This window comes from Nicotiana tabacum, chromosome 6, assembly GCF_000715075.1.
Source record: "Nicotiana tabacum cultivar K326 chromosome 6, ASM71507v2, whole genome shotgun sequence".
Classification (NCBI taxonomy): domain Eukaryota; kingdom Viridiplantae; phylum Streptophyta; class Magnoliopsida; order Solanales; family Solanaceae; genus Nicotiana; species Nicotiana tabacum.
The window spans coordinates 29,889,702-29,913,072 of record NC_134085.1 but is presented as its reverse complement, the minus strand read 5'-3'; the positions used below and the strand labels follow the sequence as shown (position 1 = coordinate 29,913,072).

The window sequence follows — 23,371 nt, the reverse complement described above, 5'->3', positions numbered from 1 at the left end:
TTTTAAATGGGTGTTAAAAGAGAAGAGTCGCCACCCAACGATTTTTAAGGTGCGTTAGGGCACCGATTTGCAAATAACTTTGTTTTAACTAGCCTGTGTCAGGAAAGATCGGGTAAAGACTCAAATTACCTCAAAGAGAAGGTGTTAGTCACTCTTCGATGTCGATAACTATGGGTCCCGACCAAAATTAATGCTATGTAGGATTATTAGATTATAATTGTCCTATGTGACCAAGTAAATTAAAGGAAAGTAGGGAATTCAAATATTTGACTACAATACAAAACAAGTGTGAAGAAGATTGCACGTATGAAGGAATTAAAGAATACATTAATAAATTATGAGTACAAGTCATTGGAGATTACAAAGTACAATCTAAGTTATTCTAAGTCTGAAGAAACAAAGATGCGAGCGATGGCCATATTGGGGCGAGGGATCCTATGTTTATTAGCCTAAAGGATCATCCTGTGCAACATAAATAATTTTCACAACTCCCTTAAGCTAGGGGTTACTCATATTATTCACCAGACACAGACTATCATCTCCTGCTACCTGATTACTATGTTGAAGTTGCTTACCTAAAATGCTCTAGTTCAATTCTAGGTTGTATTTATGTGTGCACTACTCGTCCCGTGCTTATGGTTCAGGAGGCTTTGGACCTATTATTTGGGTGGTTATAGTCTTTACTTAGGGTGCTAAAAATGATAAAACTAGGCACACATCCAAAATAAGTAGGACTACACATAATAGTAATGAATGGCTCAAGTTAGCTTTCACAGATAAGCAACAAAAGCATGCGAACAGATTTCAGATTCTGCAATAGGCAGTTTTAAAATCGAGATGTATTGGAGTCATTTATAACCTATAGGCACGTCTTCTATATGACCACAAAGGTTTAAAAACATCTCATGGGTAGTGCTGCTCTTCAGATTATCGAAATTACAGATTGAAACTGTTATAAAAAAAGTTTATAAACATGATTTGTAAGTGATTCGCACCTGGGGCAGTGAAGCTATTGGAAAACTCAAAATTACTCATTTTTTTATCATATTGGCATGCTTTCTAAACGAGTAACAGTATCCTATAGGAGGTTCTCTAATAATTGGTATTTGAACACAGATTTGTTGTGCTTATTCCTATAGGCATGTTTTCCAGGCGGCAGTGTGATAAGAAGAACAAACAGCAAATTAGTTAATCAATTAAGGCCCTATAGACATGGTATCTAGATGAGTATTGGCGGAAGCATATCTTAATTACTTAACCTGATCCTATAGGCATGTTAACTAATAATCATACTACAATTGCACCAGTTGAGCAAATAATGAAGGATGTTTGGTTCCTATAGGCATGCTATCTAATAGTGCATAGAAGTAAGCATGTTAACAAGTGAAATACATAGGTTCTTATAGATATGTTTCTGATAGTGTGCGGGAATAGGATATGTAAAGCAAGTGAAGTGCTTAAGTTCCTATAGGCAGGATTTCTATTAGTTTATAGAAATAAAGCACATCAAACAAATAACAGACAAGCAATTACACCCTATCGACAAGTTCTCTACGCATTCTTGCAATTATTAGAATACCCAAGCCCACATATTTACTAATTTCCCCATCACTCAGTTTTACAATTTATTACAAACCACATTGAATACTTATAGGCCCAATTACAACATATAGAATAACCCCGTAACATCTGGGCCTTCGCATAGGCTTAGAACATCATGCGGACAACATGCCCAAACTCCAGGTGCGGACAGTGTACTTCAGACCTCCAGTACAAAAAGCAGGCCCAACATACTAGGCATAAATGACTGCCTTACCTACCCATTTGAATACCAAACTAGCCTTAATAATACGAGTGACAAACTATATGCTAGATCAATTAAGCAACATTGAAATCTAAGCACTTAACCTTTAAGGCTGTAAGGAATAGAGGCTTCTCAACTAGAGGCATACAAACAGGATTACTCAAAACTCTCAACAAGGTTCACTATTGGTTATTTGTAAGAAATAGAGGGTTCTCAATCGGATCACCTCTCCTATGCACCTTCACAGAAGGGAAACTCTTAGACCTCAACATTTGAACCTTCAGGTCATAATAGCCATTGACTCTTCCTCAAATGTCAAATTCTCATCAAGTTGTTATGTGATAAAGTCTAAAACATGTCACCTATCTCCATGGTACTTCCAAAGCATGGAAACGTGAAATACCGAATGTACCCCAGCTAGACTAGGAGGCAATGCAAGCCTATAAGTAACCTCTCCAGTTCTCTACAAGATGTCAAACGGCCCAATGAACCTCGAGTTCAACTTACCCTTCTTCACAAAATGCATCATGACTTTCATAGGCGACACTTAGAGAAGAACCTTCTCACCTGCCATGTTGGCCACATCTCAAACCTTCCAGTCTGCATAACTGTTTACCTGGACAGGGTGAAATACCACCACATTGTTGTGCTCTCGCATACGACTAAGCATCACTTGTTCAAAGGCGTCATTGTCCCAAGGCACCATCCTCATGGCCCGAGGACACCATTTTATGGCCTGCAAATCCCTTATCATACACTTCATGGCCCAGGACGTCATGGTCAAAGAACATCATCCTCATCGTCTGAAGACAGCTATCATGGTCCAAAGGGAATATGCATCATGTTTAAATTTCTGCAATAACAACATATATATGTGCGCAATATGTTTTATGCTTTGTACGTAACTCGGAAGGTAACCGTTCTACAAATAGGAGCAATTCTCTCTTTGGTATCCATTCACAACATTCACATCCTTTGATCACGTCAAATGTAACAAATAACCAACAATGACCATTTCCATCCCACAACCACCCAAACATTTATCTTGAATATACGTAGCATCCAAATTCACATTCATAGTTGCACCTGAAATTATTTGTTACTCGTGACACTATCCTATCCAAAAGATCCTTCCTCGGAAAGTATGACCATCCTTATAACAACTCCATCTGTTTCGTTCGTCGTTATATCCAGAACTACATATGTCGTGATTCCTATAATACTAGGGATATGTAAGCAACTCGGGAACCAGGGTTTGGCTCCCATTTTTTCAAAAACACTTCATCCTCGCTTTTCGGACAAAATTGGTCACCATTTTTTTTGCCCGACAACTTTTTTATCATTCCTGGATAAAAGGGCAAGCTATTGATACCCAATTTTTTACTCATACTTTATAATATATTTTATACACTTTTAAAATATCATTTTGTATTATTACTCAATTTACAAGAGTCATATATGTATTTTCTATAATTTTCTACACTTTTTAATATTTTAAAATTGATTTTCTTGCATTTAATTTTTTCAAATATTTATTAATCATCCCTTTAAATTAAATTTAGAGTTAATTAATCATCAAAATTTATCAATTTATACCCATGTGCATTTTATAATATTTTTTCTCATTTTCATATAATTATATTTGCATTTTCTCTATTGTAACTACACTAGTTACAATAATAGCATATATTTTTAAGTATTTTTATTAGTCATTTTCTATAAATAAAAAAAATTTGAATTTTGTGTATTTAATATGTAGCCTAATTTTTAGACTATTTTAGACAAAAGATCAGGCCCAAATACCTAGCCCATCTCATCTTACCTCTCAGTAGCCCAAACCAAGCGCCCCTTTGACTTAACCCGGTCGCGTTCCATCAATAACTCGCCCCTCTTCCCCTTCGATAATGGTCATTGACCTTAAATGATCAACAGCCTACAACAGCCCTACCTGTCTCCTTATATCCCCTCCCATTAAACCCTAGAGATAATTCCCGTCTCTGCGCCCTCAAACGCTCCCAATGCTTTTCCCCCCTGTGAAACCTTATCCTCCTTATCTCTAATCATTCTCCTATTCCAGCTAGACAATTGAATATCCTTGTGATGCACCTTCCTTATTTTTGGTATCGCATCATTATCTACGCAACAATGGTGTTACTTAATACTTGTCTAAACTTGGAGAGTACCATCTCTCAGAATCGGGCCCGTTCAACTTTGATCTCTAAGATCTGTACATTATCACATCCATATAAATGGAAAAAGGGTTGATTTCTCACACCATCATACTAATTTTCAAAACCCTAATTAGGGTTTGGAATTCGATTTCTCCCTTTATTGGCACTATTACTAATTGCATTTGATATTTTATTTCCTTATTTGTCTTAATTGATTGTTTTCCATAACTATTTTTCGTTTCCCCAAACAGGCCTTAACTATTTCTATTGCTCTCTCATTATCACTCATTCTACTATTCTAAACTTCGGACTTTGGCTGGCTGAAAGCCAAGGCCACCAAATTTTCTTTACCAACCTCTCTAGTGTGAGCACTGCTCGGAGTTCACCTAAAACTTTTGGGAACTCTGACGCAATAGGATTTTGGGGTTATGTTGCTTTTTTTTCTACTAACGATTGGGATAGTGCTGAGATCATTCTTCTTATTTTGCTCATATATTTGCAACTGGTAAATCTCTTGGCGTTAGAAATTTCCTTTTATTTCGTTCATATTCATGTTTTGTGCCACTAAGACTTGTGTGAATTCATGTTCTATTACTCCATCTTGTTTGTAGCATTATTTGTTCTGAAGTATTCATGTGACTCTATACATTTAGCATCTGAATTTTCCTAGTTTCTAATTATAATATATGCCTATAATATGTGTTTAGCTTAAACGACTTCTGGTTCTCATAAACCTATTTATTCTGCTGTCTCTGCTGATACTTGATGATTAGCTTAAGTTTGTCTTTTTACTTTGTTTTGAATTATTATGATACCTCGGTTCTTGCAATCTTATTTCATCTCTGCTTGTATTCTGTGCTTTGTATGTTCATGGTTGTTTAATCTTTGTGAATCAATATGACTTTATTAGTGTGTTATTTTTGCAATCCTACTTGCTTTGAATTTATCCCGCATTCCTGAATTCCCTAGTCACAATCTGCCTAGAATCTAAACTTCAATACATGCTTATTATGTCTAGCTTGAACGATCTTGTGTATTTTTAGCCTGCTCCGCTGTCTTGATCACCTATTGTTACACTCCATTGTTTCTCCCCACTTTATGCTTATATGAACGTTATGTGCCAATTGTTGTCTTAATGTCTTAACATGTTGTTGAGAATTCTCTATGAAGTTTGTTCTATCCTGCATTCTCTAGGGTCGGCCTAAAACTTCTAATTGAACTCCAATATACTTAGCCTCTTCTACTGTGCATTGTCAACTGGCATAAGCCCTAGAGTCTGTATTTTCAATTAAATTTAAGTCAAATGTCTTCATACCATGAGTTCTTCAGATTATGGAATCTTTGTGTATACTCAGCATGTTATGTCGTTATGGATCATGCCTACTATCCTATTGTTATCGTTGTTCTCCTGGATATGACTCTATTAGACCGCCATGACTAAGACTCCTGGGTCAAAAATACCTTTAGATTAATTCTAGACCATGTTTTATTTGGAAACTCTATTTAACTTTGGTGCACTATCTCTTAACCTGTTTTTGGGAAGTAAAAGATGTGTATGATGTGTATGCTTGATGAGACTTTTGAGTAATCCTGTTTGTATGCCTCTAGTTGAGAAGCCTATATTCCTTTTAGCATTAAAGGTTAAGTGCTTAGATTTAAATGTTGCTTAATTGGTCGAGCATATAATTTGTCACTCATATTATTATAGCTAGTTTGGTATACAAATGGGTAGTTAAAGAAGTCGTTTTGGCCTGGTATGTTGGGCATTCTTTTTGAACTGGAGGTCTGAAGTACATTGTTCGCACCTGGAGTTTGAGCCTGTTGTCCGCATGAAGTTCTAAGCCTAGGCGAAGGCCCAAATGCGTTACTGGGTTATTTTATTTTTTGTAATTGGGCCTGTAAGTATTCAATGTGGTTTGTAATAAATTGTAAAACTGAACGATGGGGATATTAGTGAAAATGGGGGCTGGGGTATTCTAATACTCGCATGAATGCGTAGAGAACTTATCCTTATGGTTTAATTGCTTGTTTGCTATTTGTTTGATGTGCTTTATTTCTATAAACTAATATAAATCCTGTCTATATGAACTTAAACACTTCACTCGCTTTACATGCCCTAATCCCGCACACTATCAGAAACATATCTATAAGAACCTATGTGTTTCACTTGTTAACATGCTTACTTCTATGCACTATTAGATAGCATGCCTATAGGAACCAAACATCTTTCATTATTTGCTTAACTTGAGCAATTGTAGTATTTTTTATAACACTTTTAATCTGTAGTTTCGATAATCTAAATAGAAGCACTATCCATGAAATGTTTAAACCTTGTGGTCACATAGAATACTTGCTTATAGTTTATAAATGACTCTAATACATCTAGATTCTAAAACTATCTACTGCAGAATGTGAAATCTGTTCGCATGCTTTTGTTGCTTATCTGTGGAAGCTAACTTGAGTCATTCGTTGTTATTATGTGTAGTCCTACTTGTTTTGGATGTGTGCGTAGTTTTATCACTTTGATCACCCTAAGTAAAGACTATAACAACCCAAATAATAGGTCCAAAGCCTCCTGGACCATAGGCATGGGACAGGTAGTGCACGTATAGATACGACCAAGAATTTGACTAGAGCGTTTTTGGTAAGCAACTTCAATATAGTAATCAGGTAGCATGAGATGATAGTCTGTGCCCGTTGAATAATATGAGTAACCCCTAGCATAAAGGAGTTGTGAAGTATTATTTGTGTTGCACGAGGTGATCCTTTAGGCTAAAAAACTTAGGATCCCCCGCCCAAATATGCCCATTGCTCGCATCTTTGTTTCATCGGACTTAGAATAACTTAGGTTGTACTTTGTAATCTCTAAAGACTTGTACTAATCATTTATTAATGTATTCTTTAATTCCTTCTTGCGTGCAATCTTCTTCACACTTGCTTTGTGTCGTAGTCAAATAATTGAATTCCCTACTTTCCTTTAATTTACATGGTCACATAGGACAATTATAATCCAATAATCCTATATAGAGTTAATTTCGGTCGGGACCCACAGTTAAGGACCTCGAAGAGTGCCTAACACATTCTCTTTGAGTTAATTTGAACCCTTAACCGATCTTTGCTGACACAGACTAGTTAAAACAAAGTTATTTGCAAATCCTTCCCCTAATGCACCTTCAAAATCATTAGGTGGAGACTCTTCTCTTTTAACACAATTTAAAAGAAATTTCACACGTAGAACCCCTAGGGCGTGACAACTGGAATCGCAATTGGGAACTCTAGTTCACAATTTCGATGCCTGCAAATGCGAACAACAATTCATAAATGCACATTGTGCCACAGTCCCTCATATTTACGACAACCCCCATGCAAAAGGTGCCATAGTCCGCAAATACAAACTGTACCACAGTCCCTCAAATGCGAACAAAAGTCTGCAAAAGCCTCACATTTCCGACAACCCCCATGTGTTCAAATGCGATCCTAGCTTCACAATTGTGAAATTGTCCTAAATGTTGAGGAGTCGTAAATGTGACAAAGTTGCTCACAAATGCAAAGGCCCAATCTCTACAGAAGAGAACCTGCCCTCGCAAATGCGAACACACCCAGCCCAAGCCCATTTCTCAAATGTGATACATTGACCGCTAAAGCAATGCTCAAATTTTCGAGCAAGACCATGCAAATACAAGGTCTGCACATGCATAATAGCCCCTCCAAAACTTCCCAAAACACATCTAAAACTTTACCTAGCCCCTCAGGATCCAATCCGAGCATTCACAAAAGTAAAATAACATCATACAAACTCGCTTGCTAACTCAAATCATCAAAATAACATCAAATATCAAGAATCAATCATCAAAACGCATTATTTTTAACTTACAACTCAAATATTTGCCAATTTTCACATAATGCACCGAAATGCACTTGGGTCACCAGGACCCCAACCAAACATGCATGCAAGTCCAAAACATCATATGAACCTACAATCTTCTTGCTCAGGAGATTGTTCAGGGTATAAAGGGCTCCAACAAATGGGGTAATATTGTGCTTAAACTAGACATAGAAAAGGCATATAATAGAATTTCTTAGGACTTCATTACTGCAGTGATGGAGAAATTCGATTTCTCATAACAATGGATTAATATCACAAAGAATCTACTTTCCAATATTTGGTATTCTATTATTCTTAATGGCACCAGGGCATGGTTTCTTTACATCTTTACAAGAGTTGAAGCAAGGTGATCCCCTCTCTCCTTCCTTGTTCATTCCGGGTTCTGAAGTTCTCACCAGATCTCTTAGCAAGATTCATGGAGACGACAATTTCACTCCTTTTAACATGCCAACAAGAAGTCCTCAAATTAATCATCTTGCTTATGTGGATGATATTGTCATCTTCATGGCAGGCAACAATAAATCCATCAAGCTCATCGTGAATAATATCAAGAACTATGGTAAGGCATCCGAGCAAAAACTCAACGTCAATAAGAGCTTCTTCATTACAACTCCTAATACTAAAGCTGGAAGGATAAATAGAATCAGGAGAACCACTGGCTTTATGGACAAACAATTTCCTTTCAAGTGTCTAGGATGCCCTATCTATATGATTGCAAAGATTTATAAGAAAATAAGCGGATGGCAAGGAAAGATGCTATCGTATGGAGGGAAAGTGGTTATTATTAAAAATGTTCTACAATTTCTCCCTCTATACACCTTTTCTGCAATGTCCCCTCCAAAAGCTACGCTTAATCTCATTGAGAAACACTTTGCTAGATTCCTCTGGGGGTTCCCATGGTAATAAGAACAAATTTCACTGGAGTTTATGGAAGAACCTATGCATTCCAAAAGAAGAGGGAGGAATAGGCATTAGAAGAATGGAGGAGATAAATGACATTTGCTCAATCAAAAGGTGGTGGAGGTTCAGAACATGCCCCTCTTTGTGTGCTGATTTTTTAAAAGCCAAAAACTACATTAGAGCACACCCAGTCTCTAAAGCTATTACATCTGGGAATTCACACTCTTGGAGAGGTATGCTTCAAATTAGAGATAGAGCTGAAAAGAATATATACTAGAATATTAATACAGGGAAATGTAGCTTCTGGTGGGATGATTTGACAGGTAAAGGACCACTCGCTAAAATAGTCAATCATTCTAGAACTTCTGGGAAATTTTTAGTTGCAGAGTTCTTCAGATGTGAGAGATGGGATCTTAATAAATTGGAAAGAGTCCTTCCCATTGAAATTGCTGAACATATCAATTGTATCCCAAGAGGAAGACAAGATCAAAATGACTATGCTTCTTGGAGGTCATCGAGGACGGTCATTACTCTAATACCACTTCTTGGCACATGGTATGAACCACTAAACAGAGAAATCCTTTTCTTGGTAAAGTTTGGCATGACGATATCCCTTTCAAAATGTCATTTCTTATTTGGAGAATGATTCAGAGAAAGCTTCCTTTTGATGACACTACCAGGAGGTTTGGCAATCAACCAGTTTCAAAATGCAATTGTTGTAGTATCCCCCAATGTGAAAATATACAACAAGTTTTCTTTGATAGTGAAGCTGCTATTTGCCTATGGAAGTTCTTTGGAAATCCTTTGGGAATCCAACATATCTCTGGTTCCATTAGTGGTGTCCTCACCCAATGGTGGCAGAGGAAACCAAAGAATTTAGTATAAGATGATATTACATATTATGCCAATCTTTGTTTGCTGGGAAATCTGGAGAAGCTATACATTGTGAAAATTTGGGGATGGTATAAAGTTCAATCAATACAAGATGAAATCCCAAATTCTCTGGAACATCAATGCTACTATAAACAGAAAGTTTCCCTCTATTCTCACTCATAATAATTGGTATAGGAACTGTGGGTTATTCGAGAGACTCAAACCTATTCCAATTTGGAGATGTCTATTATGGGAAAAGCCCCAACAAGGAAACTAAAGATTAACACTGATGGGAGTTTCGACAAACAAAGTGGCAAAGCAGGGATAAGAGGGGTTCTCACGAACGATAAAGGAGAATTTATCATGGCTTTCTCAATCCCTATCATATGTGGTAGCAACAATGTCGCAGAGTTGAGGGCGATTAAATTTGGGTGCGAGTGGTGTGTCAACAATAGAATCAACAGCTTCATGGTGGAAATTAATTCTTTGGTGATTCACAACATACTTCAAAACAGAACTTTGCACAACTATACTCTAAGGAAGGAGATCGATGATATTGTTGAGATATTAGAACATGCTAATGCCTCTATCAGTTATTGCTATCGAGAGGCAAATCAGGTTGCGGATTGTTTTGCAAAGAATGTCACTACTTCATTAGAAGAGATCATTTCCAGCAAATTCCCAAAGACGCCAAAGGTCCTTTCTTTATGGATAAATGGCAAGTACCATCATTTAGAATTAGATATGAAAAGTCTAACTTTTATGTTAGTTAAGTTGTATATAATAGGAAGAAGGGGTCAACTAATTGTTTTTTTTGCCCATACACCCTTCATTACATTGTAGGAATGACACCATTGAGGTAAAGTTTATGTCCCCCTTGGTTGTACCTTTTTGTTATTATATTCGACGAGGTAGGGATCCGAGCCAAACCCCCCCAACACCACAGGAGATGAAAACTTGGGTGATTGGATTATTATTAAAAAAACTACAGAAATAGTCAAAACACTGATCCGATGTATTTACCAAAATACTGACCATGGTAAACTCTAGCTTCATTTTAAGCAAAACATAACTTTTTCTTTAAAATATCACATAAAAACTTTTCGAAAAATAATACGGACCACACACGCAAGTCATATAACATCAAATAAAGCTATGGAAGGTCTCGGAACATAGAAATAAAGTTATTACTCAAAATGACCAATCGAGTCATCACATTCTCTATCTGTAAAAGAAACATTCGTCCTAAAATGGATAGAGAAATATACATGGACTGGTGAAAATGTGTAGGTATCTACTCTGCATATATGACTTAGAATCCCACATAGCCTCCTCAATCGGATGACCTCTCCTATGCACCTTCACAGAAGGGAAACTATTAGACCTCAACATTTGAACCTGCGGGTCTATAATAGCCATCGACTTTTCTTCAAAGGTCAAATTCTAATCAAGTTGTACTGTGATGAAGTCTAAAATATGTCATCTATCTCCATGGTACTTCCAAAGCATGGAGACATGAAATTCCGAATGTACCCCAGCTAGACTAGGAGGCAATTCAAGCATATAAGTAACCTCTCCAACTCCCTACAAGATCTCAAACGGCCAAATAAACCTCGGGATCAACTTGCCCTTCTTCCCAAAATGCATCATGCCTTTTATAGGCGACATTTAGAGAGGAACCTTCTCACCTGCCATGTTGGCCACATCTCGAACCTTTCGGTCCGCATAACTCTTTACTTGGACTAATGCTTAATCCTGAGGACTTACTCATTCTCGTCACCTTCTCACTCGCCCTTTCTTATCCTTACTCATGTCCTTCTAAAATCTTGTTGTTTTACCATACTTTAGCTTGCGGCCTATACATATCTATTTATACTACTCGCAACCTTCCTTCAACTTACTTACACCATAGATTTCCTTGTGTTATTCTGGAACATCAAATGAGACATCGCATTGTCTCTAACTCTTCTTTACTCTCTTAGCTAGACCTCTTGATACCTAGAAACCATAGGCTGGAAGATATTCCACTAATGACACCGCTATCATTCCTGGATACTAAATCCCAGTGCTTCTAGCTCTCTACCTAAAGTATAGATTATTCACAACCTTCTGCACCTAAGTATCTCATACGTTTTTCACATTTACCTTACTTACCTTAAAATCTCGCATCACATCTTCTATTACTTTCATGACCTCCCTTCCATATAGGTATAATTTACATTCATAACTTGAAACTCTATTATAATACTTACACCTCTAGTGCATACATAATCCAGTGGGAGCTCCATACTAACTTCTTATGAGGCTGGTACTCTTCTAACTCGCTTTATTGTAGCGCCATTATAGAATATGTTGTTGTACTATCTCTCTTGTACCTATGATATTAAGAGTTATTCTGCAATGTTCTCAATCACGATTTCTATAGTTTTCTGGTTCCAATAATCAGACTTTTTATTTACTTAGTTGGTGTAACTCTTTTGTTTCCTCTTCCCTCTGATCAACCATTATCTAGGATTAAGCTATCTTTCGATCTGTGGCTCATGGTATTAGTTATATTTAGCCTTTCATGGATGCTATGGAACATCCATGATACAATCTTCTAATAATTCAATCCTTTGTCTATGACCTGGACTCAATTCTTTCTTTTAACTTATACCGAAATCTTTTACGGTTGTATGATTGTCAACATATATGATTTATGGCTAATACTCCAAAATCTTAAGTACGTACATAACATAACTAACTTTGGATCATTGATCGAATAATACCTTTTGTTACTTCTCAGCTATCTTTAAACATAAGCTATTACTTTTTTTGGTCTTTCTACCCCCTTGTTGTGTGCATACTTAGCTTATCTTAGTTCCCACACATGCCAGAATTTTCATGCAACTCATATGATCTCGAATATTACTTTTGACTTTACTACTCGTTCATTAGCCACGGTAGGTGCCACTTTCTTATAGAATGCATACAATATTATAGTGAGACTGTTTTTACATGACCATTTGTTCTTCAAGTTACTATGCTTAGGTTGAAGCTTTCTTCCTTATTTCCTCATCTAGTCTTTCATTGTGGTACTTAAGGAGGACCCTATAACTCTTGTAAAGATGTGAGCATATTACATGGTATACTCGACGAAGTTTTTGATGTTCTTCCTCACCTATAATTATCCGTAGTTACTTATCTCCACACCCCTGTACTTGTAGGGTTGCCTCTGAACTAATATTTTGACTGTCTTCCCACTGGCACTCTCTTTTATTTCCGTAACACTCATACAATACATTTAACTACCCCAACTCCTATCTGAATATATCTCGAGTATTACAATGTCATAACTGCGAGGCTGAATTCACTATATTGGGTTTTACTATGTTTATCTTGTAGATTTGCTGATTTGTCTGTAACCTCCTGTCTAGCCATAACTAGGCTCTTCCTAAATAAACTACTAACTACTCGGTGGTCCATTCTCATATAAATATTCCGCATAATCTTTCTTCGGTTATTTAACTTACCTCTCGCTCTAGCTCCTTATTTATCAATAAAATCTCGGGCAGGAACCCTTACTTCCTCTCTTTGACATTATGTTTGCATAATATTCTAGAATCGTAGTATATTTATAGGATTTGAATAGCTGCAATCTCACCCCTTTCTAATTTTTATCACATTCTTCCTTTACCATTTCATAGTTACTAGAACCACTTAATTCCGAATTAATGCCACATCACTCCATATTACCCCCTTTAGGGGAGTACTAAGGTTCAGAGCTACGACGATCTACCTATAGATGTTTTACCTTTTTATCTTTGCCATCTTTTCAAATCATCGATGATCCTTACTCGCCTTACGGTAATCCTTTTGTACCAATTATAACAAAATTCCTTACCCACGAGGGTGACACCTAATGTAACTGGCACACATAGTTCCTTAAGATTAACTTTACTCACATTGCTTGCTTTAGGGAAGAGTCTTCCTGAATGACCTTTAAAGGTAGTTCTTCTGTCGTCCATTGTATTATCGCCGGAATGCAATCTTTGAAATTTTCATGATGCCGACTATTATCAAATCACTCAGTCCATAATTCATACTTAGTTTATCTTATTCACCAGCCCATACTGATTGCTATTACTCTGGGGTCTAACTTTTCCTTCTGGTAGTCGCGTTGGAGTCACGAACTTAATTCTCGAAATGAGGATATGACTTTATGGCCTATACTCTTTTATTGTCTCAAGGCCTATCACCTCTCGTCTGTTCCTTTCCTTGACTATAGACTCTGTAATAGTGTCATTCATTTTTTTATCTACCGTTGTCATCCATGTATCACATCTTACTCATAATGCTTCATTATCTCTCTTTTTATTTCCCTGCTAATATTTCCGTCTATCACTTTATTCTGAAAACCTCAACAAGACATTTTTTTACTTTTCGCTCCTCTTGCTCTATCCATTGGCACTTCGGGTTGCCTAACACTCTCTATCTACTAGGGACGAGAGTCATACTAAGGTAATATTTGTCCCTTCCAGGATTCCAGTGCCTATCTTTGTAATTAAGTTTTTTTTGAGCATTCTAGTATTCAAATCTAGCGGTACTATTCTAGAGTGCACTATCTGGGTGTCTCACAAGAAGATCTATTAGCACATTTGCAATATCCTTCGGAAATGTCAACTAATGTAAACAATCCATCCACCATGTTGGGTAACTCTAACCCTAGCCCGGATCCTGATAATTCGTCCTTCTCTTAAACTATATCTGTTAGCTCCAATAGAGCATAACTTAGATCGGTGTGGCCAATTATACATACCTCTGTTACTGTTGAAGGTAACTCAAAATGCTTATATCTCTCTTCCTGAATGGTAATTAATGATAATCTTCACTAGCTGGGTAGCTCATACCCTTCTTTACCTTGCTTCTTTTACTTGTTGAAATTGTATCTACCTTCAGATTCTCTTATTCATTTTACCATCTGGGTGGATAGATATTCATGCCTTAGGGCTCCTTATCAATAAGCTTACACATTTTACTATACACATGATCTGCTGAAGACCTTACATTTACTCATCATATGCATGATGTAAAATCGAGTTCTTCTAACTTAACTCTTCCATAGCTATATCTTTTACCAATCGTCCTTCTAGATGTAGGTATCATTGTATTACAAATAAAATAGAAGTTCGAATTTTGAGTTCTTACAACTGAGCTCTACTACACGATCTAGAGTTAGAAGAAAGAGTGACAGTCATAAATGCCCTGTAGCCTCCTACTTATAAGTGTAATGAACAACACACCCATAAACAAGACTCTACTAGACATGGCTTGTAGACTCCCTAGGATAGAATTTCTCTAATACCATTTTTGTCATGACCCAGACCAATGGGCCGCGACAGGCACCTGGTGCCTTACTCAATTAAGTACCAACATAACGTATCTTTCGTATCATATTATCATAGGTAAATGAACGAGAAAGGTTGTCATGAGATAACTAGAATAAAACATGAGGAAATACTCGATATAAGATCACCTAACTTGATATACCGACTTATACATATGATGTACGGGCCTATAAGGCCGGCATGATGCTTTGTATACTCAAAACATAGGACGACAAGGCCATAAAAATATTTGTATACATGAAATCTGTCTACAAGCCTCTACGAGTATATAAATGTCATAAAAGTCAAGACAGGGCTCCGCCATACCAGTCAATACATGTCCAAATCATACTAACCAAATAGGCAACTCCGGAGCAAATGGAGTGCACCAACACCTTCTGTTGAGCTAATACTTAAGTGGAGGACTCTCAACCTATCTATCGGAACCTACAGGCATGAAACGCAGCGTCCCCAGGCAAAAGGGACGTCAATACAAATAATGTACCGAGTATGTAAAGCAGGAAAAGTCGTATATAATAGACATGAAAGAAACATGTAGTAAAAGACTCGACTTACAAGTCTGAATAGCTTTGTTAATCATGAAACATTTACATTGTCATGAATATGCTTATAAATGCCATATAATGTATAGGTATATGCATACATAACATCATCAAGCTTTTGAGAACATCCCATCATATCATCTTGGCCAGTATGCGCAAAATCATCAACGTATATCAGTTGATCAGGTGGTGGTGCATATATAACACCATAACCTTTCCTCATACCCCATATACATATATATACATATACATACATATATATATATATATATATATACATATACGCGTATATAACGTCATTTGGTCATGGGTCAATGTGCATGTATAACTAAATGCAATGCATAAGAAGTGAGTTAATAAGATTTCTCGGTATGTCATAAGATCAATATGCCTTTGATTAATATCCTGAAGTAAACTTTATTAACTTACCTATTTTATGAGACCCATGAACAAATGATAGAATAATAGAACACATGAGGAATCAAGAACATAGGCACCTATACTATTTCTATGAATAGAGTCATTTATGAACGTTGTGCATTTGCTCATTCCGTTTGTATCGTATGAATAGATCTGTGAATCATGAAAAATTTATAATGTCATGCATATGTGTATAAATGTCATATCATGCATAGGTATATGTGTACATAACATCATCAAGCCTCTGAGGGCATCCCATCATATTATCTCGGCCACTGTGGGCAAAATCATCAACATATACCAGCTGATCAGGTGGTGGTGCGTATATAACGCCATAATCTTTTCAACATACTATATATATATATATATATATATATATATATATATATATATATATATATATATATATATATAACAACATTAAGACATGGGTCAATGTGCATGTATAACTGAATGCAATGCATAAGAAGTGAGTTTATAAGATTTCGGTATGTCAAAAGATCAATATGCCTTTGATTAATATCATGTAATAAACTTTATTAATTTACATATTTTCTGAGACCCATGAACAGATGATAGAATAATAGGACACATGGGGAATCAAGAACATAGGCACCTCTAGTATTTTTATGAATAGAGTCATTTATGAAAGTTGTGCATTTGCTCATTCCGTTTGTATAGTATGGATCATGCTACAAGGAAAGAATGGATAGCCTTAACATACCTGAGCCGGTTCTACTTAAAATCCCTCTAACATACGTCTTTTATGATAAAACACGTAACGGTGGATCGAAGTAGGGAAACTCCGTATGATATTCTTGAGAAAGATTGTACCGGGCTCCCTTAGAATTGCAAGTCACGTTGCTATTACATTGTGGGGGTTGATATGAATTCATTTTGAGAATTCCCATCCATTACTTAGCAAACAATTTCATTTTCCTTTAATGATGTAGGGATGTGGTTTTTTATCATAGTGGGTGGCCCCATTTTAGGTGATTACTTAGCCAAAAATCTCCTAAATATGCCATCTAGTACATAAACCAAAGAGTCATTGTCACCTCAATTGTCCTGCTATCATGTTGGGGTGATGTCCCCACCTAATAATTATCCATAATTTCCTAATTAGCTTGTTAAAGTCCAATTAAACCAATAATTAACCAATTTCTCACAAATAATTAAGAATTATATCAAATTACCTAAAATACTTATCACTTTTAAGACACTTCATACTTCTTACTATCATAGTCATGTGGTACCTTGTATGGCACTAGTCCACAAATACGTGGTATTATATCTTGGACCGTATTTTATCCCAAATTGACAACCTTAAACGGAACACATTTTCTTTGATATGTTTACCCTCTCACCTTTACGAATTTACTTATCCCTTGTTTGAAATAGCCAAATACTTATACCCTCAAAATAATCTTGTCCTTGAACTGATGTCAATTATCTTACGACAAATTCAACGTACAACACTACAGGTGTAACACTTTGGAAGGTTTTTGCAGGCGGGAGAAGGAGAATGGTAATATGTAGGTTTGGTATTTTAGGTATGGTAAGTAGTGGTAGGGTATTGGTATTTTGGAGGTAAGGGTTGATATGTGAGTGGAGGTGTTTGATAGGTAAAGAGAGACTTAGGGCCCTAGACTACCATCACGATACCCACTTCCTTCTTCTTCAAGATACCTCCTGACTGTAACGCTTTATTGGTGGCTTGAAGCGCCTCAAAATTGGTCACCATACCACTCTTGATTCCTTCTTCTATCCTTTCTCCTAACTTGATGATGTTTGAGAACTTGTGATTTCCTATAACCAACAATATTTCATAATATTGTGGATCTTGAGCTTTGACAAAGAACTTGTTCATTTACTCTTCTTCTAGTGGCCGCCTCTATAAGGCCCCATAAAAATATTACTAGAACACGAGGTTTTCATGGTGCTGAGGTGTGCTAAAGAGTTTGATGATTGTAGAATGTGTTGGGGAGTTGAAGAAATGTTTTTGTAGAACAGGGCATTTCTGCAGTCAATTATGCAACCGCAAAACTGATATGCGGACCGCAGATCTGCCACAGAGTGAAGCAGAGAAATGAGCCAATTTTTACGGTTGTTTTGCGGCCAGCTATGCGATTGCATAAGCGTTTTGCGGGACGCACATCCATCGCAGAACCAGCATGAGAAATTTTGGAAGGGGTTTTGCAGTCGAATACGTGACCATAGAATTGGTCTGCGGACCGTAGACCTGTCGCACACCTGCATAGAAGTGCCCAGTTTTGGAGGGTCATATGAGGTCCATTTTGCAGACCGCAGAAGTGTTATGTGGTCGCATATACGACCACAAATCTACATCAGGGCTTCAGTTTTCTAAGTTCATAACCTGACCCCATCATTTCATCTAGCCATAGGGGTCATTTTTAGGGGTTATCTAATATTTTAGAGAGAGGAGAGAGCTATTCTAAAAGGGAGATTCAAGGATTTCACTACTCAACTTGGATCAAGCCTTGGAATTTCCTCAAGAGGCTTGCTAGGGTTTCTAAAAGGTAAGAATTTCTTTCCTAAATCCTCCAAGTATTGTAGGAAGGTTGTTGAGCTCAAATGGGTAAGGATTGGGTTGTGGGATAAAGGAATCCACCATAGAAGAACCTTGAAAAATCATGATGCACACCTAGTGTTTGATAAAATGCTCAAATGAGCTGAAACCACGAATATCTTCCTAATTTGTATCCATTTTTTGTTATGTTTCCAAATAGACTGAGTTTGCTAGAGTGTTCGGGTCATTGTAGTATTTTAAGGAAGATCAAGGAAAAGTATGTCGGCTAAACTTATTTCTTAGAGTTGAATCCCACGATGTTCTCATAAGTCCCGAGTTATTTGTTATAAATTTGACTATTCCGAATAAACTCTGTGTTGAAAGTTATATGTCAAAAATGGGTTCTGAATTCTCTTATCATATGGTGTTTTCCTTCGGGATTGTGTTCAAAGTATGGGTTTCGTATTAAAATGTTAGGACCTCTAGTTGTGTTCCAAATGAAAGGTATCACGCCAAATTGTGTAAGGAAATCTCAATGTGCTTACGACTCTTATTTGCTCACATTTGTATTTAATGTATTGAATAGATATGCCTTGTTTTTGAAAATCCATGATGATGTTTGAAAGTGAAAGAGGTGAGCATGAAATACGAAATACAGCCGACGTGGCGAGAATGATATTACAATTGTGGTAACTAGTGCCAATGAAATGGAAAGATGTGCGAAAGAGTATGAAATGAGTTGTAAATCCTTTAAATAATAAATGCTATGGGAGTATCGTTTAGTCACCGATGAAGGGTAGGTCAAAATAACCTAACCCCGAAACTACATGTGCCGGTGTAGGAGCTATTGAGGGGTAAATTCCCGTATTAATGTGATGAGATTATTCCCCTTAATTGGGATGAGATTATTCCCCTTATTTGGGATGAGATGATTTCTAGCGGATTGTGATGCCGACCCACACGACATTGTGGTCAGACGGCTTAGCTGATCGAGTTGAGATCGGATGCCATACCGTATATGGTGGTGTTGTAATTGGATGTGTCTGATGAGACAGCTTAGCTGATCGGGCCGAGATCGGTCTCCGTGGTAAAAATATGGTATTATATCGGTACTAAAGATCTCCCAACCTAACATATGGAAATTTACTTGAAAACTTATCTTGATCCTAACTTGATGTTTTGTTATTGTTTGAGGCTTCCATTAATTATATCATTGTTCTTTCTTTTATTATTACTTGTTCTATTGAGAGGGTGTTTAGTCATACATACTAGTACTATTCCATATGTACTAACGTCCCTTTTGCGAGGGGCACTGCATCTTTAATGGATGTAGGTGGTTCCACAGCAGGCGACATTGATTAGTGATAGTTGTACACCCTCTTCTCAGCTGACTTGGTGAGCCCCACTTCATTTCGGGGTCGTGTATCTTTTGTTCTTGTGTATTATGTTTTGAGGTATAGTCAGTACCTTGTTGACAGCAATATTATAGAACTTTTGTATCTATAAGAGGCTATGTATACATAGTATTGGTTGTATACTAGTGTTGGGAAAGTTAAATTAGTTATGTTGTGTTTGAATCACTTGTTCCACTTCAAACTATGAAAGTGTGTGTATTTTGAGACTTTAAAATGAAGTAACTAATGGTAATGAATTGGTGTTATATACATGATCTCCTCGTTGTCTAATTAACGTATTTCTTCTCATTATTCATGAGTGAGTTTGGTTAGAATGAAATCTAGCAGGCTTGTTCGGCCGAATTATCTTGGTTGAGCGCTGGTAGCGCTCCCCGAGGTCGGGGCATGAAAAACTTGGTATCAGAGCCTAAAGTTTTAAAGTGTCCTAGGATGTCTCGGATTCGTGTCTCGTAGAGTTCTTCTTATCGGTGTATTACCGACCACATCTATAATTAGGAGGCTACTTGCATTTACGAATAACACCTTTATTTGATGCTCTAGATTGTGTGATAGAGCTAATTGTAAGATTGTTCCTCCTTTAACTCGTGCTCTGCTCTAATTCTCAATTTAAATAAGCTTATCACATTAGTTACTCGACTCTATCCTTACCAGGATCTTTAACACTAGCGAGCTAACTCCCATCAATGGAACCCATTGATTAGCTTGTCTTAAACATGATACATGCATAAGGTATGTCAACTTCATATTTAATAACAAAATCCCAGACTGATTTGCAAATATGTGGAGCAAAAACTCTAAAACTGTATTCTAAGCATCATTTTTATTACTCATTAGGAGTAATGGTATCACATGCATTACAAAGTATAAATATGTACATTAATTCAATGTGCTTCTAGTAAGGCTTGTGTACGGTGAAATCGGGGGGACCTATTTCTCGTTAACAAAGTGCTTCAGGAGATTGCCTCGGAGACTCGAGACCTCGAGCTGAATACTTCCCTCAAGATCTGTCGATACCCGACCTGGGAATAATGTCAGCTGAGACCTCGACAAGCATGGGAGGCTTCCAAAGAATGCATCCAGAGCCGATTAAGTATATCTGGGCAGCCTAATATTGTTCTACGTGTAAGTCATGAAGCTAGTTAGCTGTCCCATCACACTTCCTTTATTACTCAACGTATCTTGTACTAAGTTTGGACCCCCCCCCCTTATAAAAGGAGAATCATTAACACTCTGTAAGACGAACTTCAACTATTCTTTTGAAGATCAATGACATTTCTCTCTCTTTTCTATCTAACTCACTCGCTCGAGGTTACTTCTTTATTTATTGCTTTCATACATGCTCTTCATTTATTGCTTGATATTGGCCATAAAGAGCCTTCTTTAATTATATCGTAATTGTTATCGCCTTCCTGTTTACACCCGATAGCTCGAGCTCGAGCAGAGTATCGACCTCGAGGCCTTTCACCGATCAATCCAAAACCCGGAAAGCAAGCCCCTCGGTTTGATTATTGCCCCATTTTAACTTGTATTTCACCATTAAACTTCATACGCCGAGCATTAACTGCTCTAAAAACTAGCATAAAAATAGATCATGTATTTTTAGAGTCCCATTTACAAATTTAATTCTTGTTACCATTTTCACGGTAAACAGTTTGGCGCCCACCGTGGGGCTAAAAATAATAGTGATTATTTTCTTGCTGGTTTAATTACAAAAACGCAAGTTATGTTTCACACTTTTTCTTGTCCAAGATCTTTTGATTTTAGGACAAAATGTCTGGCTCAGTAAACAGAATCAAGAACGACAACCTCGAAAACCACGGGGAAAACGGTGTGGCTGTTCCAGTTGTCGGCGCGTCACCGCAGAATCTTGATAACGCTCGCGGACCGATTTTAGCAGACGCAGATTCGCAGGACACACAGCAGGTCAACGAAACCTCACACACCGACAGAAGCATACGGCATGACGACTAACAGGAAGTCCAAAAAACCCCAGCCCAGGAAGAATAGGAAGTTAGTCTTCGTGTTATTTTTGAAATGTTGCAGGCATAACAGTTGGCTATCCCTCAGTTACAAAGCCATCCAAAGACTCACAGCACAGTAGCACTGGAAACAGCTCCCCTAGCCGAACAGGTACTTGAGAGATCGAGCAATAACGGGTCGATAGCTGACCCGGCCATAGCAAAAATGCTTGAGGATCTCACCAAAAGGATCTAATCGAGCGAGAAAATGATAGCAGCCAATGACAGGAAGGTCGATACCTACAACTCTAGGGTTGACCAGATCCTGGGTGCGCCCTAGGTCCTCAAGGGCGTGGATTCGAAGAAGTTCATACAAAGGTCGTTCCCCGAGGAGGCGGCCCCAAAACCCATTCCAAAGAAGTTATAATGATGGAACTCCCTATGTACAACGGGAGCACTGACCCTAATGAGCACGTTACAGCCTACACATGTGCGGTAAAGGGCAACGATAAAAGAATGACGAGATCGAGTCTGTATTGTTGAAAAAATTCGGGGAAACTCTTTCGAAAGGGGCCATGATGTGGTATCACAGCTTGGCTCCTAACTCCATAGATTCATTCGCCATGCTAGCAGACTCCTTCATAAAGGCACATGCCGGTGCCATCAAAGTAGCGACAAGGAAGTCCGACGTTTTTAAAATCAAGCAAAGGGAGAACGAGATGGTGCGGGAGTTTGTGTCTTGCTTTCAGATAGAGTGGATGGAGCTATCGCCAGTCTTCAATGACTGGGCAGTGTAGGACTTTACTCAAGGTCTGAACAAACAAATCTCGGTGGCTTCGAACTAGCTGAAACAAAACCTGATCGAGTACCCAGCAGTGACCTGGTCAGACATCCACAATCGGTACCAGTCAAAGATCAGGGCCGAGGATGACCAGCTGGGAGCCCTTTCGGGTTCAGTGTACCCGAGCAGGCTCCTGGAAAAGGAACCAAAACTAAACAAAGAAAGGTATCAGCGATACCTTGAAAATAAAAGGAACGCCCCAAAGCGCAACCTACCTCGCAATGATCGGAGAGTGGATCGAGGAAAGGATCCTCGAGGGCTCATCAACAGAGCTAGGTTCGATCAGAACGTAGTGACAATGAATGCGTCCCATTTGTCAAAATACAACTTCAATGTCGATGTGTTGGATATCGTGCTTGACATCAGTAAAATCAGAGAAGCCATGTGGCCCAAACCTATACAATCGGATCCTTCGCAAAGGAATTACAACTTGGTATGCGAATTTCACAACACGCATGGCCACAGGTTTGAGGATTGTCATCAACTACGAGAAGAGGTAGCTTAACTGTTTAACAAAGGACATCTCCGGGAATTTCTTAGCGATCGAGCCAAAAATCAGTTCAGAGAAAGAGAGGCAACCAAGAAGAACGAGGCAAATGAGCCGCAACATGTCATCCTTATGATCATGGGGTGCGCCAATGCCC

General features: G+C 37.7%; 1 protein-coding gene across 1 annotated transcript; it reads left to right on the top strand.

Moving 5' to 3' along the window:
* Positions 1-9,883: 9,883 nt before the first annotated feature.
* LOC142181751 (uncharacterized) lies at positions 9,884-22,066 on the top strand. The gene is made up of 2 exons (XM_075255255.1): positions 9,884-10,352; positions 21,972-22,066. The coding sequence occupies exons 1-2, from the start codon at positions 9,884-9,886 to the stop codon at positions 22,064-22,066; spliced, it is 564 nt and encodes a 187-aa protein (XP_075111356.1).
* The last annotated feature ends 1,305 nt before the right edge of the window (positions 22,067-23,371 follow it).

Coding starts and splice junctions, on each gene's coding strand:
- LOC142181751 (XM_075255255.1), top strand. CDS start 9,884: ATGGGAAAAGCCCCAACAAGGAAACTAAAGATTAACACTGATGGGAGT. Junction 10,353..21,971: donor CCTTTCTTTATGGATAAATG/GCAAGTACCATC, acceptor GAAATGTTGCAG/GCATAACAGTTGGCTATCCC.